General features: G+C 34.3%; 1 protein-coding gene and 1 long non-coding RNA gene across 2 annotated transcripts in view; one reads left to right on the top strand and one right to left on the bottom strand.

Moving 5' to 3' along the window:
* Positions 1-5,667, top strand: part of LOC136035191 (ATP-dependent Clp protease ATP-binding subunit clpX-like, mitochondrial) — a 50,344-nt gene extending 44,677 nt beyond the window's left edge. Inside the window, exon 10 of the mRNA XM_065716776.1 lies at positions 2,928-5,667. Within this exon, the coding sequence (XP_065572848.1) occupies positions 2,928-3,095 (168 nt within the window). The 3' untranslated portion in view covers positions 3,096-5,667. The remainder of the gene's footprint in view (positions 1-2,927) is intronic.
* The window catches only part of LOC136035192 (uncharacterized), a 181,436-nt gene that overhangs the window by 104,060 nt on the left and 60,609 nt on the right, over positions 1-16,767 (bottom strand). The gene's annotated exons all lie outside the window — the stretch shown is intronic.

Raw genomic sequence — 16,767 nt, 5'->3', positions numbered from 1 at the left:
ACACAGATAGTGGTAAAATAGTGGTAAAATAGATAGTGGTAATTTATAAATGTTTCCTCATGTTTTTTCGGGAATCACCTTCGATGAGTGGATGGCATACTGTAATCGCAATCCTATGCCTTTCGGGACGAGAGTTTGACTCCTGTTTGTTGCCAATGAAGTCCTGATGTGGGGTATGCGGTGTAACTGCAAGCCCATCACCCCGAGACGTTAAGGCAATGTGCCATTGTGGTCTGAGCCCTGATCCAGTTGGGTCCGTCCCACAACAGATTATATATTTTATTTTTACTTAGTTCCAGCGCAAAATAGTTGTATCATCATAGGGACGGTTAAAAACAAAAATATTAGCCAAAAATTAAAAAATAATTGATTGTTTTCTTTCGAGGCATTTTTCTATTAATTTTTGAAGCCCCATGTAACGATTATAATGCTTTTCTTTCGTACTGTGCAATCGTGAAAGGATTTGTAAGATACGCTGTGGAAAAATAACGTTTATAAAAGATGTTTGTAAATTAGTGACGTTACCACAACATATAAATCGTTAGTTTTCCCTAATGTTAACTTTCGATGAGATTTAAGTGAGCCCAATTTTGTTTCCTGGAAACAAAATCCAGGAAAATTGTGAATAATAGTAGCCTCTTTAGCACAATAAGGTATTTCATATCAGCCAAATCTGGCTCTTTTCTATTGTATACGTAATCGTGGAATTTTTTTGTTATCCCCGTTACCATGTGAACGTTGCGTGAATACGTGAACGTTTACCGCGAGATAAAAATTGATGATTTTCGTTAATGTGAAACTTCGATGAGATTTCAGTTAATTTAATTTATTTCGAGGGCAGCTGGGAAAATTCCTGGAAAAATTGGAAATAACTGAGTACCCTTGGTGCGGACACCCAGATCATGCCACCTTAACCTGGCTGCTTTTCATTGGTGCTGCACAAGCGTGCACAGCTACGCTCTCGTTCAAATTTGTTTTTTAGTATCAATAAAAATATTAGTATATATTTCATATTGTCTTTAATAAAAGAAACATTTCTTTCTCTGTTTGATTAATTTTTTTTAAAGAGAACTTTTTAATTTTCGTACTATTATATTTCTTAATGCTTTTTTCTGTAACTTTTTAAACTATTTTACTATTAGCGATTGTCCTTTTGTTAAATCTTAACTGTCATTTTTCATTATTGATTTGTTCTGTTCGGTAGTGCTATCGAACTGTAATTAATTAACTAATCCAGTAATTAATCCTAGACTGTCTCTAACTATTGGAAGGATATTATGTTTCTTTACTATTGGTTCTCCCTGCTGGATAATCATAAAATACCATTTACGATTAAAACCAAAAGAAAATATTATAAAGTGAGTTTAGTTTTTAACAAGACAATGAAAAAAATATTGATACCAGTAATAATTAAATTTCAAATATTTCGGCTTCACACCCAGAAGCCTTTATCAATGAAAAAAAAATTCGCCTGAAGCTTGCGCAGCAATGAAAACTCCTTGTCAGTGAATCTAATCTTCGCTATCTCATGGAGGCATCTCATTTCAAATGGGACAAGGGTGGGTTCATTTTTGGTTTTTATTGTCCATGTTCACACCAATCCACATCACACCCATGTATCAGACGCAGGAAGGGTGCACGAAAGCACAAAATGGCTGTCGCCCAACCCCCCACTGCACTTCTTGGATGAAGGGCAGAAAACGGAGACCAGCACCGCCCGTTTGGACCTTGAGGTTCTTGTGTCTTCATACTACTACTCATACTTTCACACCCATACTGAGCACTGGGTATAAACAAGCTGTTCAAGAGGTGGATTTTAGGCAGTTCGAAATGTAGCTGGATTTCAATAGATGTGAGAGGGGATTTGAGGGTTAGATTTGAGGATTTGAGAGATATGAGAGGTCTAAAAACAGAGATGAATAGGGTCAGGGGGTGTCTGACGCCAACAGTGTGAGGATTATCAGCTGTTAACAGACTGTCGAGGTAAACCAATCGGTCGATTACCTCCACTTGCTCACCATCGATTAGTATACATAAGGGGTTTGAGGTGTTCTGCAATGACGTAACCTTGAGTTTAGTTCTGTTAATGTGCACCACACATTAGTATCTACTGGAGAATTAGATAAACTTGCTTAAAAATTGGAGAAATTTAATGTTTTCGATGCTTTTCAGCTAATTTTCAATGTATTTTTCAATTTAAAACAATTTATATAGAGAATAATTCAAAATTTAATTCGGTACAAGGATAGATCTGCATCTCATTTTTCTGATGACACCATAATTGTCAGGCTGCATAAAAATAGCATACCAACAGCTGCTTTTGAAGGATGTACCTTCAGATTTCTATTGGTGTTTAAATTTGTTTTTTCTTTATTATATGAGGTTTTTTTTGATGAGTTTCTTTTAGATTTCTACATTTTTCACGAGAAATTCCTATTGGAGCTTCACCTGTTCAAGAAACGATACTGCTTAGGTTTATTCTTGGAGGATTACATACACTTGCTTAAAAAATAGGAGGAAGTCCATTATTTCGTCAATTTTCGAGCAATTTTTAGTGTCATTTTCAGTCTAAAACAAAGCATAAATTGAATTGAAAATATAATTTGGCAGATGGATAAAATCTAATCTCACTAATCGAATAATAACAAAATGTTGTATTGCAAAACTGTCAGAATGCATTGAAAAACCACTAAAGTTGCTCTGTGAAGATACATCATCAGCTTTCTATTGGTGTTTAAAGTTGTTTTTTTTTATTTGTTTGGTTTTACTTTTCTTTTTTTATCAATGTTATCATTGATTTTTAGATTATTTTTGCAGTAGTTTTTTTTTATTACGTTTAATAAATTTAAAAATTAATATTTTATCATAAATATTTTATATTTTATATATTTTGAAAAAATCGTTTTTAACGATTCTTTGTTTTTTAGGAGAAACTTTTGTTGGAGCCAATGTTTGAGATTCCTGGCTCCAGTATTTCCTCTGTTTACATCAACGCAGATGTAGTGAATGGCCGAAGTAGTCCAATTTATACAACTGGAGACCGAATGACTGCAGAAGAGGAGGAGGAGGGCAGGGCTGCCAGTGTCAAAGGTTGAAAAGGCCGAAAGCGATAGAGGCTAAAAGTGTAAAAAAAAAACAACAAAAAGGCCAAAAGTTATAGTTAAGTATTCATTGAACTTATATTCCAGCTCATTGCTACCTTGCGGGTTAATTCCTTTTCAGTCTGCCTCCGCATTTTTTCTCATTATTATCATACTTGAACTTTTTTAAAGACCAAATTGACCAAATCTGACCAAATTGACAACACTAGTCAAATAGTGAGAGGAGGCTCTCTCTGAAATTGAGCCTTTGGTGCTCGGGTCTAAACTCGGGGTAGCAGCTCGCTAGTTTCAGTAGCCAAAGGTTTTTTTAACAAGGGATAACAGCCTGCTAGTTCCAGTACTAATTTCGGACATGATGCTACCGCCTCTACATAAGGTAGAAATTTTTGGATCTTGAGGGAGGTAACACGTTAAAGGTCATTTTTCCCCGGTTTTCTTCTATAAGGGAGTAATGATGACACTGTTACCCTATATACGCGAGGGACTTTAATGCCATCTACATGTTTCCATTGATTTTTTCTGAGCACCGAAATACGCAATCGGCATCTCCCTTTTTATTTCTGGGTACCTAAATTGGCAAGTTGGCCAGGTATTTACTCAACTTAGGATCTAAAGAGGCCCGACCCGGGCACCGTAGAATCGACTTAAGTTGATTGGATACTTCAGTTAAACTTTCAGTTTAGTAAAAGATATAGTTAAATCATGATTTCAGTAAGTTTTCACTTAAGTGAGGTTTCAGTTAAGTAAAAAAATCTGTGAATTCTTTTTTTTTTAGATTTCTGTTAATTTCATGTCAAAATTGCATGTATCTGACATCTAAAAAAAATTGGGAGATTTAATGGAAACAGTTTTTTTTACTTTTTGGGTATTAATACTCATTATTTGTAACTATTCTTGATAATATACAAAGTTAGGAGTTAATTGACATTTTTGAACCTAAAACGTAATAATTTAAAAGATTGACATGGTCAGTTTGGCCTCTGAAAAATTCAATAATCTCATTTTGTTCATCGAAATTTGAGTTCATTTTTCTGAACATAAACACTGAAATAATAATATATAATTAACGAAAACTTAAACATTAGTTTCATTCCTAAAGTTGTTTTAATTGTTCCTCATACAATTATGATAATAATTACTGTTTATTTCTAAAAGTAATGAGAGTGATAGGAATTAGCGTGCGTGGCGGTGGCAAACTAGAATATAATTGCTTATGGTGGTGCGATAAGGGAATTGTATTTATTAACTGTTTGACTTCGTTGATATGTTCAATCGAAATATGTTGAAATAGATTTCGATATATTCGATTTCGATAGATTCGATATTCGATTTTCAATTTTTATATTCGATAGATTCTATTGAATAGAAAGGTAAATACGAATTGTATTTATTAACTGTCTGACTTCGTTGATCCGTTCAATCGAAATCTATTGAAATATTTTGGCTAAAATTTTATTATAATAATCATAATTGTTTATTTTAACTTAGAATTGGTAGCTAAGCTAACTCTTTTGTAGTTATATTTGTACTTCCTAGCCAACTACTAAACTTGGTCTCATTAATTCCGTTAATTATTAATCACGGTTTTTAAGAAAAATGGCTGATGAAATAGATAAGTCCATCATGAATAAGTTAATCCCTACTTTTTAGTTTTTTTAATTGGACTAAAATGAGAAAAGAATATTTAATTTAAAAGAATGATCACAATGTAGAGTTAAGACAAAATAAGATTTATAATTGTTCACTGGGACTTTTAGAAAAATCAGAAGGTATGTTTTGCGAAAACGATCTTAAATCTGCGTTTTACAAAAAAAAATTTAAAATTTCGAAACGAAGTTTCTTTTCATGTGTCTTTGATTTCAATAATTTCCTTTACGCAGAAAATAAAAATTTAAGTAGAAAAATCAGATATTGTGAGCAGAACAAGGGCTGATTCACCTGTTTTGAAGCCTTTTGTTTCAGGAGGTTTGCGCTTGGTAGATTGTTTTTTCAGTTGAATTTTTTCAAGAAAGCTCAAATATTGCGGGCTGATTTTGATTCGCTTTTTTGTGACGAATTCTGTTTTTGGATGCTTTTCTTTTTATTATTTTTCCCCAGTCTTTTTTCTCTCAATAGAGGGTGGGTTTGTGGGTAGTCTCGGCCGAAATATTTGCATTATTTTTATCAAAAACCGAATCCCAAAAGCAGGACTGATATTTTTTTATTTGAATTTTTTTCTTTTTTTTTCTTTTTTTTGAGTTTGATGTATGTGGGGAACGGGTGAAAATTTAAAAACAACCTCGACCAAATTGAAGGTATTGTAAGGTACTGGAAATTCGGCTGTTTCGTGAAAGTTGTGCAATTTAAGTTGGTTTATTTTTTGCTCGTAGGGTGGTTGATAAATGGCTTCTTTTGTCGCATCAGTTTTGTATGCAGTTGGAGGTTTTTTTTTTGGCGGATTTAAGTTTAGTGAAAATTTAATTTAGTGAAAATAATTTTTGTTCGCGTTATGTTCAACTGTTTGTTTGTGATTTTTTGTCGAATTTTTATGCGCTGTAATTAATCAATAAAACTTCTTTCAATATCAGACGGATTCATTTTTAGTATTTATTGAATTTCTTACGCAAGATGAAGGGGGTATGATGGTTAGTTTTCTCTTAGGACTACAATTTTTCTAAAGGTCTAATTTATTGTCGTATTTTTTAATAAGGTTACAATATCACCCTACTGTCTGTTCCTGGAAAGCTGTTTGCGATGCTACCGCTGAAACGTGCAACAAGTTTCCTACATGCGGCTTTGCGCCGCCCCCAACAAGCCGGATTCATGCCAGGAAAATCGACAACTGAGCAGATTCACACGGTTTGACAGATCGTTGAGAAGACAGTGGAATTCAACGAAAAAGCCTACATAGCTCAATGACTTCCGTTCAGCCATTGACATTGTTGACAGACCGTCCCTTTGGCTAATCCTGAAAGCTTAGGGCCTACCCACAAGGATAGTCAGCCTGTTCAAAGAACTTTACAGCAACACAGAAAGCGCCGTCCTGGTTAACGGGAAGCTTTCTTCTTCCTTCCCAATACAAAATGGAGTACGGCAAGGATGCGCTGCTGCGCCTGAGCTGTTTAACTGTGTCATCATCCACACCCTGAGCGAAACGCACCGTGCCCGCCCTTTCGGCATCAGTTATGCCGGGAGGACTCTGTCCGATGTTGCCTTCGCGGACGATGTAGCTGTCCTTAATGACAATCCCGACCAACTCAAGTCTGCACTGGAGACGCTCTCCTCCATAGCCTCTAGAGTTGGGCTGCAAATCAAGTGGAAGAAAACGAAGATCATGCCCATAGAAAAGACGCATCAGCACTACTTTCAACTGTTGTGATTAACGGCCGAGCTGTCGATGTGGTAAGGCAATTCACATATCTGGGATCAATTGTGTCCTCCAGTGGCACACTTGACGCCGAAATTTCAGCCAGGTCAGCCAATGTAGGCTCTGTGTTCGGACGACTTCTGGGAGCAATCTTCCACAAACCGCGAGTTAGCCGCCATACCAAAGCCCGAATTTACAACGCCACAGTCTGAAGCATCACGTGGTATCAGATACTCATCTGATACGTGGCCGATAACCCAGACACAGCTAAGAAGGGTCGATGCTGCTCAGGCTAGACACCTGCGTCGATTCGAAGGCTTCAAATGTATGACAAGATTCGCCATACTGAGATCCTGAAGACCTTCAAGCTGGCGAACCTTTTTACTCAAGTAGAAATAGAAACCCGTGATACATAATTATGATACTACTAGCTGTTGGGGTGGCGCCAAGCGCCACCCCAACACCTATTTGGTGGGGGCGCTTCGCGCCCCCCCCCAAGCCTCCCCGCGCGCGTAAGTCGTTACGCGCCATATTAATTACGCGCCATTGTAGTTGTGTCCCTGTGTCCCACCTGTGAATATATATATATATATATATATATATATATATATATATATATATATATATATATATATATATATATATATATATATATATATATATATATACTAGCTAATCATAATTTACCTCTCAAAACAAAGTGCATGATGTTAAACATGCATTACCTGAAGTCAAGCGAGTATTTTTTTATTATTATTATTATATCATTATTAATTTAAAAAATTCCGAAAAAGAGGTTTTTCAAAGGAAGTAATGGACATATTAAACTTAAGATCAGCAGAAACACATCTCTATAATAACTCAAAATTAAAGCGACAAGAAATTGCTATTAAAGAATAATGAAACCCCCGAAAAAAAATTAAATAAATAATCATAGCAAACAAACATACAACAGGTACTAATATTAATGAATAAACAAATCTTAAGACGAGAAAAACTTATAATGAATGTCCAAATCGGACTTAAAACGAACAAAAATCACTACAAACAAGAGCTTGGGTTTTGCCTCCTTTTTCAACTGTAAAAGCCGTAAGCTTACTGCGTCATTTGCGCTTTACTGAAAACAAATTATATTACAAATATATTCTTTTGTACTTATTACAATATTGAAAATAAAAATTACAGCAAAATAAAATCTTGAACTGCTGAGCTTTCAGCCATAATATCATTATATATCAAATATTCAGATTACTGTAGTTAGTGTTTTCCAAGGACTGTTCAATACACATGTAGTTTATAGCTTTTATTGAATCCCTTTGAGGCAAAAGGGTGGAAGGAAGGGGACTGCTTACCGGCCGATCCCTTTTGACTATTAATAAGGGAAATAGAACTTTCAATTTCTAATCTAATTAGCCTTCTCCAAAGTTTATACAACCACTCGTTCCATAAAAATCTTATACGTTAACAATGTGCAACTAGCATAACTCGTAGCCCTTGGACAAGGAGTTTTCAAACCTTGGGGCATTGTTTTCAGATCTTTGGACTCGCATAAAATCTATCACAAAACTTTGATCGGATATAGTTGGAGAAAAGAGGGCGTGGATGGGCTAGTTACTCTTCTATTACTTTTGACTCTTAAAAAGAGCACTAGAACTTCCGATTTCCAATCGAATGAGTTGGCTCCGAAGTTTTTGCGACCACTCTTTCTATATGAAAGTGGATCAGGAAATCAATACCCAGAAAAGTCATATCCTCACTCTGGGTCCACAAAACTTTTCGTCCTCATACTTTCTTGGTTCCGCTGCACTCACTCTTAGTAGAGAAGAAAGAGACCTAGGCACCTTAGTGGATTCTGAACTGAACTTCAGTAGCCACTATGAAGCTGTCGTCAAGAAGGCTTCCAAAGTTGCTGGTATGATCAGAAGAAACTTCTTGTGCGAGGACGACAAAATGCTTGCTACGCTCTATAAGTCCCTTGTCCGCCCGATTCTTGAGTATGGACATTGTTCTACAAGACCATACTACAACAAGGACATAGATGCTCTCGAAAATGTTCAGAGGAGGATAACTAAATTCTCTTCCAGGTTACGCTTCCTTCCCTACGAAGAGCGGCTTAGAAAGCTTGAAATCCCAACCCTCGCCTATAGATTCCATCGTGGTGATCTTATTGAAATGTACAAGCTCTGCAATGGAGCCTATGATAACGTACCAGCCCAGAGAATCGTGCAGTTCAATAAAAATCATCTCCGAGGACATCAGTACAAAGTGAGTATGGAACGTTTTTACAAGGACATGGGTCGATGGACTTTCGGCAACCGAGTTGTTCAGCATTGGAACAACTTACCAGAAAGAGTAATCTGCTCCACAAACCTACGGACATTCAAGAAGGAAGTTGATGAATATTATTCATGTGACATTTTCTCCTTATGCAAATTTTGAAGAAATGCAAATTAAGATTTTTGTTTTGTAGAGGCTTAACGGCCTGCCATCAAATTTGCGAATATATTTAATATATTTATTTAATGAAGTACCACTGGGAAAAAAAGAATAAATGAATAATAAAACTTTGAAGCCTTATTGCCTTTACTATAGTTCTACCTTACTTTAAACCTTACTTACTTTAACCTGACTAATATAGTAACCAGACAAGTTCGTAACACGTACAATAAAGTTTAAACCATTACGTACAATTTTAAATAGATGGGCTGCGTTTTTTTTTTCTTTTTTTTTTTTTTTTTTTTTTTTTTTTTTTTTTTTTTTTTTTTTTTTTTTTTTTGGCGAACAAACAAAAAGACCGTTCATTAACCTGACGTTACTATACGTGCGTGTATAACATCATGCACTTTTTTTCAGGGCTGAATTATGGTTAGTTAGGCTTTGATTCGAGTTTTTAGTGATTGGCTGGAAGTGACAGACAATTACCAATTACATGGGTAGATGATTATCTAATACTATAACTTCATAATATAATAATAATGTGTTGTTTAACCTTCAATTAATAATGATAATAATAAATAATCGTTTGACTTCAGGTAATGCGTGTATAACATCATGCACTTTGTTTTCAGAGCTGAATCATGATTAGCTAGGATTTGTCCGGGTTATTAGTGATTGGCTGGTAGTCACGGACACTTAAAATTACATTGGTAGTATATCTATATATATAAATAACACTATAATTGTATAATATCATAATTATGTATCACGTGATTATATGATTACGTGATTTTTAATTAATAATAATAATTTAGTTAGTAATACATGGGTAGTATATAATCCTATAATTGTATAATATCATTATTATGTATCAAATGATTATGTGATTACGTGATTTTTTATTAATAATAATAATAATAATAATAATAAATAATCGCTTGACTTCATGTAATGCGTGTATAACATTAATAACATGGTTTCCAGAGCTGAATTCTGGTTAGCTAGCATTTTGGCTCGGGTTATTAGTGACTGGCTGGGAGTCACGGACACTTACCAATAACATGGCTAGATGATGATAGTGAAAAAATAAATCACCAATGCAACAGCACAAACACAGAAATAAACACACACCACACAGACGAACATAAAAAATATACTACTGAGAAATACTTACATTTATTGCAATTTTGCGAAAAAAAATATGTAATCTACTAAGTACGCTAAAAATATCCCGAGGCCAAACTGGCTTATTATCACCGGTGTGATTTTTTCCCAGAGTAGTGGAATAAGTGCTACCACGGGATTTATTTTTACCAGAATTTAAAAAGGGGATGTTTCTAGTTTGAATAAATTTAACTTCCTTTGAATTCTTGCCCACTTCCCCACCCCTTGTCGGTGTCTATACACTGGCTAAAAATTTCCATAACCATAAAACAGAATCTGAAGAAAATTTTCAGCGAGAACCACGAAAAAATATGAAAAATACACAAGAAAATAATATAGAAAATACCGAAAAACAATGTGAAAAGTGTGCAGATATTTCGTTAAAGACCTCCTTTGAGACATAGATTATAAAAATACAGAAAAAAAAAATTTACTGAGGGATGGTAAAAATAAAAAAGACACAGCCAAAATTAAAATAAAACCAACCACTAATCATGGTTGCCATTTGATTGTGTATTTGTGTATATTCATTTAAAAATATCGAAAAAGATGCCCCGTAGAGGCAAAATAAAATCTTTCTTCATCTTTGGTTTCAAGAAACATGAAAAGAACCTTTATAAAAATTTAAGCTTTTAAAAAATCAAAAAAAAAAATTCTTGCTATGAAAAAGATTAGAATAAACTGAAAAGAAGAAAGTCTGAGGGACGAGAAAAATCAAAAAGACGAAACCCAAATTAGAATTAAATCAAACACTAATTGAGACAACCGCCCTTTACTTCTAGCAATCGGAAAAAACGTTTTATATTGAAGAAAAGATCAAAACACAGTCTAACTCCTGACTCCTGGAAGAGTTAGTAACCTAAGACGTACTCGCAATATCTGAGTTTAAACAATCCAAAAATAATAAAGAAATTGGAAAAAGCTTTATATAGAGACCATTTTCTGTAATTTATTTATCATTTAATTTGGATTTAAGACAAATAGCAATCAAAGACGTCATCAATTGATAATGAAGAGCTGATAATCTTATATGGCGCATTTAACTCTAAAGATTTTCTGTTGTTATTTTACTTTTAATAAATAGTCTGGAAGAACATGACTGTTAATTTTTCGTTTCTTTTTTTTAAGGAAAAAGTCTGTCTCGCTTTTTTCTAGCTTATTTTTGAAGTCAGGAACAAAAAAAACCTACTGGAAAAAAATATGATGAAGAATTCTATAGACCTGCCAATGGCGACAGAATCCATTTTTACAGCATCCTAAAAAAAAATGCTGAGGTTGAAAGAAGTGAATACGTCGATTGAAATGAAAATGCAGCAGTTTACTTTAACCGTTATAACCATCCTTTATAACTTATAACCGTCCTATATTTGAATTAATATGTATATAGACTATGCTTTAAGAATGGCCGATGGGGGTGCGGCAGCTCTCCTATTTTTGTGGAAAGATTTGAAATGTACATTCATGTACTTAAAAGACTTATAGACGGAGAGGGTTGTCGTTTCCTCAACCCTTGGAAGGGGAATGGTGGGGATGGAATTCACCGTACCTAACACCTACCCCCCTAATTGGCAAAGACATTTTTTGAACCTTAAAGTATTCTTGATTTTTTTTTTGAAAAAGAAAGAGCTGTTAACATAGCCAGAATACAGATGGGGGACGGTTTTTGCATTCCTCCAAAGCCTAGTTGATTCTACACTTCGTACGCTCACGAAGATATTTTACATAATTTTTGAAGAATGCTAAAAAAAAAAGAATGAATAAAAAATAAAGAATAAAGAGATAAATGCGAATTTTTTCGCTGAAAAGATAGTTACAGCTCCCCTTTGACAAATTGTCCATGAAAGTGGTAACGTAAAAGGGGTGAAAATTTTTTACTCATACCGGAAATTTCCCTTCCGTGAAAATTTTTCCTGGAAATTCATGTTCCCCGATAAATAGATTCTCCTGCAGAAAATTTCCTCGTAGAGACTATTTGCACTTCCCCACTAAAAATTAATCGCTTTCAATTTTGGTCCAACTTCAAACTGAAATTGGAGTGTGCCTCCCTGCCTCCTAGTGCCAAACTTTCAAGTCGAAAGCAGAAACACTGCCCAATAGAAAAAAAAAGCTCGACTGAATTACTCCAGACAGTCGTCTCCAATATAGTCTGTAAGACTCCACTGAAACTCTTGCAATCTAGGCTCTGACTCAATTAGTAGTGAAAATTGTTTTTATGGCCCCAGGCAAGAATTATGAACAGTTAAAAGATCAAAACAGTTAAACAGTTAACAGTTAAAAAGATCTTAATATCCATGAGTTTATCTTTGGCATTCGTAATTGTTTTGCAAGAGCTGAAGGGTTTTGTCCTGTTTTTCTTACTCAGTTGATTTTAGCTTATAGTCAAAAATTTAGAAAGTGGCGAAGATTGGGCCTTTAGAAAGACTTTCTAAAGGCTACCTTAGAAAAACTTTCTAAAGGCTACTTTAGAAAGTAGCCTCTGTGGATTCTACATAAAATGCGAATCTTAGGCTCATATTACATTATATTGAAGTAAACTGTTCATAATTCTTGCCTGGGGCCATAAAAACAATTTTCACTACTAATTGAGTCAGAGCCTAGATTGCAAGAGTTTCAGTGGAGTCTTACAGAATATATTGGAGACGACTGTCTGAAGTAATTTAGTCGAGCTTTTTTTCTATTTGGCAGTGTTTCTGCTTTCGACTTGAAAGTTTGGCACTAGGAGGCACACTCCAATTTCAGTTCGAAGTTGAACCAAAATTGAAAGCGATTAACTTTTAGTGGGGAAGTGCAGATAGTGCCCACGAGGAAATTTTCTGCAGGAGAATCTATTTATCGGGGAACAATTCATGGAAATTTTGTCAAAGGGGAGCTGTAACTGTCTTTTCAGCGACAAAATTCGCATTTATTTCTTTAGCATTCTTTTTTTAGAATTCTTCCCAAAATTGTGTAAAATATTATCGTGAGTGTACGAAGTGTAGAATCAACTAGGCTTTGGAGGAATGCCAAACCCCTCCCCCATCTGTATTCTGGCTATGTTAACAGCTCTTTCCTTAAAAAAACAAGAAAACTTTAAGGTTCAAAAAATGTCTTAGCATATTAGGGGGATAGGTGTTATGTGCGGCGAATTCCATCCCCACCATTCCCCTTCCAAGGGTTGAGGGAACGACAACCCTCCCCCATCTATAACTCTTTTAAGCACATGAATGTACATTTCAAATCTTTCCACAAAAATAGAAGAGCTGCCGCACCCTCATCGGCCATTCTTAAAGCATAGTCTATATACATATTAATTTAAATATAGGACGGTTAAAAGTTATATAGGATGGTTATAACGGTTAAAGTAAAATACTGCATTTTCATTTCAATCGACGTATTCACTTCTTTCAACCTTAGCATTTTTTTAAGGATGCTGTAAAAATGGATTCTATCGCCATTGCCAGGTCTATAGTAATCTTCATCATATTTTTTTCCTGTAGGTTTTTTTTGTACATGACTTCAAAAATAAGCTAAAAAACAGCGAGACAGACTTTTTCCTTAAAAAAAAAGAAACGAAAAATTATCAGTCATGTTCTTCCAGACTATTTATTAAAAGTAAAATAACAACAGAAAATATTTTGACTTAAATGCGCCATATAAGATTATCAGCTCTTCATTATCAATTGATGACGTCATTGACTGCTATTTGTCTTAAATCCAAATTAAATGATAAATAAATTACAGAAAATGGTCTCTATATAAAGCTTTTTCCAATTTCCAAGACGAGTTCGTCTTACTAACTCTTCTAGGAGTCAGGAGTTGGACTGTGTTTTGATCTTTTCTTCAATATAAAACGTTTTTCCGATTGCTAGAAGTAAAGGGCGGTTGTCTCAATTAGTGGTTGATCTAATTCTAATTTGGGTTTCGTCTTTTTGATTTTTCTCGTCCCTCAGACTTTCTTCTTTACAGTTTATTTTAATTTTTTTCATAGCAAGGATTTTTTTTTATTTTATAAAAGCTTAAATTTTTATAAAGGTTCTTTTCGTGTTTTATGAAAACAAAGATGAAGAAAGATTTTATTTTGCCTCTACGGGGTATCTTTTTCGATATTTTTAAATGAATATACACAAATACACAATCAAATGGCAACCATGATTAGCGGTTGGTTTTATTTTAATTTTGGCTGTGTCTTTTTTTATTTTTACCATTCCTCAGTTTTTTTTTATTTTCTGTATTTTTATAATCTATGTCTCAAAGGAGGTCTTTAACGAAATATCTGTACACTTTTCACATTGTTTTTCGGTATTTTCTATATTATTTTTTTGTGTATTTTTTCTATTTTTTCGTGGTTCTCGCTGAAAATTTTCTTCAGATTCTGTTTTATGATTATGGAAATTTTTAGCCAGTGTATAGACACCGACAAGGGTCGGGGAAGTGGGCAAGAATTCAAAGGAAGTTAAATTTATTCAAACTAGAAACATCCCCCTTTTAAATTCTGGTAAAAATAAAGCCCGTGGTAGCACTTATTCCACTACTCTGGGAAAAAATCACGACGGCGATAATAAGCCAGTTTGGCCTCGGGATATTTTTAGCGTACTTAGTAGATTATATATTTTTTTTTCGCAAAATTGCAATAAATGTAAGTTTTTCTCAGTAGTGTAATTATAGTTTTTAATTTTATTTTATTCATGTTGAGTATTATTTTTTAATATCCAATTTTACATTTAATTAGTTAAATTCACTTTTATTTCAAATACTTCAATTTTAAATTTGGTTTATCAAAATTAAATATTAATTTTATTTTAAAAAAAAACTTAATTTTAATTAATTTTTATTGAATTTCAAACTATACTCACCATTTTCCACTCCTTCGTCAGGATAACGTTGATTTCATGTGTAAGTTTGTTGAAATTCTTTAGTCATTTAAAGTAAGATTAAAAAAAAATCCCTCATTATATATTTCAACAAGTCAAGAGCTTCCACAGTTCCAGTCTATGAGCACCCAAAAGAGTTGTTACCAAAACAACCGCTGAAATTCATCTTAGACATTGAGTTTTATTGGACACTTGATAGCTTTCTTTCAATGCCTTATAATGAAATAGATACATTTTTTTCAATGGTAATATTATATTACTAGCTGTTGGGGTGGCGCTTCGTACCACCCCAAGCCCCCCCTTTGCGCGTAAGTCCTTATGCGCCATATTAGTTACGTGCCATTGTAGTTGTGTAACTGTGTCCCACCTGTGAATAGATATAGATATATATATATATATATATATATATATATATATATATATATATATATATATATATATATATATATATATATATATGTTTTACGGTCGTCATTTATATTCCCTGTGTCCCGGTGTCCCGGTCGTCATTTGGGTCCCGGTGTCCCGGTTTGTAATTTCATCAGTTGACAAACATGACGTCAGTCGACAAACAACTTCATGACGACATAAAGCTCAATCCTTATAATGACGTCAGTCGACAAACATGACGTCAGTCGACACACAAACATGACGTCAGTCGACAGACACACAAACAAATAACTTATTTTTATATATATAGATTTGGATTTCTTCGTGTTTAGTACACATCTGAAAAGGAAGCGACTTGTTCTCAGGTCATCTAATGGAGTGCATGACTGGTTGATCCCCAGCAATTTGACTAGGGCAACAAAGAAATGGAAACAAATATATCCCTTCATCCAGGATTCAACACTAGTGGAAGCTTTAAATTCGGAGGAGGCTGATGACGACTGAGGCCTTTTAAGTGTATTTTTTTTTCAATTCTGACAGCATATTTTTCTTCCTATGTTTCAATTCTTATGATTTACGTGACATGAAGACAATTGACACAATGGGATTTTTATTTTTAATTATTGCATGATATATAAGTTTTCTTTTTCTTGGCCGCCCAAGTATGATTTCAGATGAACTTTTTAATTGACAACTAAACCGATAGGTGATTACGTCATTTCTGTTTTAAAGTGACATAGATTTTATTTGTTTTTCATTCCCTAGAAAACAGAATGGGAGAGAATCTGGGAAAAACCAGTTAAAAAAATTCTAAATTAATTTATTAATTACTTAAAAATCGGCCAGATATCTTTATAAGCAGCTTATCTCAAATTTAAAGACCAGCCCGATTAAGACTTTAAAACTAACATCGAACTTCTACTTAAAAATACAATATTGAAGGGTATAGAATTTAAACCAAAAACAAGACACTGGGGGACAAAGTTCAAAATGTCACCTTCAAACAAATCTCAGATTCTATGCACTCCCTCGTCTAATTTGATTTGTAAATGTAAGTTGTAACTTTTTTTCTTCGTTGATTGTCTTCTACTTTTTCAACGTGTCTTAATTTTATGACCTGAAGACGACTGATAAGTTTAAAGCCAGTCTTGGCCACCAGAAATTCCTACAGTCCCCGGGGGAGGGGCTGCAAGTTACAAACTTTGACCATTGTATACATATAGTAATGGCTATTGGGAAGTGTACAGACGTTTTCACGGGGATTTTTTGCCTTGAGGGGAGGGGTCGGGGGAAGAGGGCTACTTGGGAGGATCTTTCCATGGAGGGATTTATCATGAGAGAAGAGAATTTCCAGTAAGGGGTCACAGGATTTTCTAGAATTAATTAAAACAAAATGAGAAAATAAATAAACAAAAGTTTTTTCAGTTGGAAGTAAGGAGCAGCATGAAAACATAAACGAACAAAAATCCGCAATACCTCG

The sequence above is a fragment of the Artemia franciscana genome, chromosome 14, assembly GCF_032884065.1.
Source record: "Artemia franciscana chromosome 14, ASM3288406v1, whole genome shotgun sequence".
NCBI lineage: Eukaryota > Metazoa > Arthropoda > Branchiopoda > Anostraca > Artemiidae > Artemia > Artemia franciscana.
Note: the sequence above shows the minus strand (reverse complement) of the source record. Positions and strands in the feature narration are given on the sequence as shown.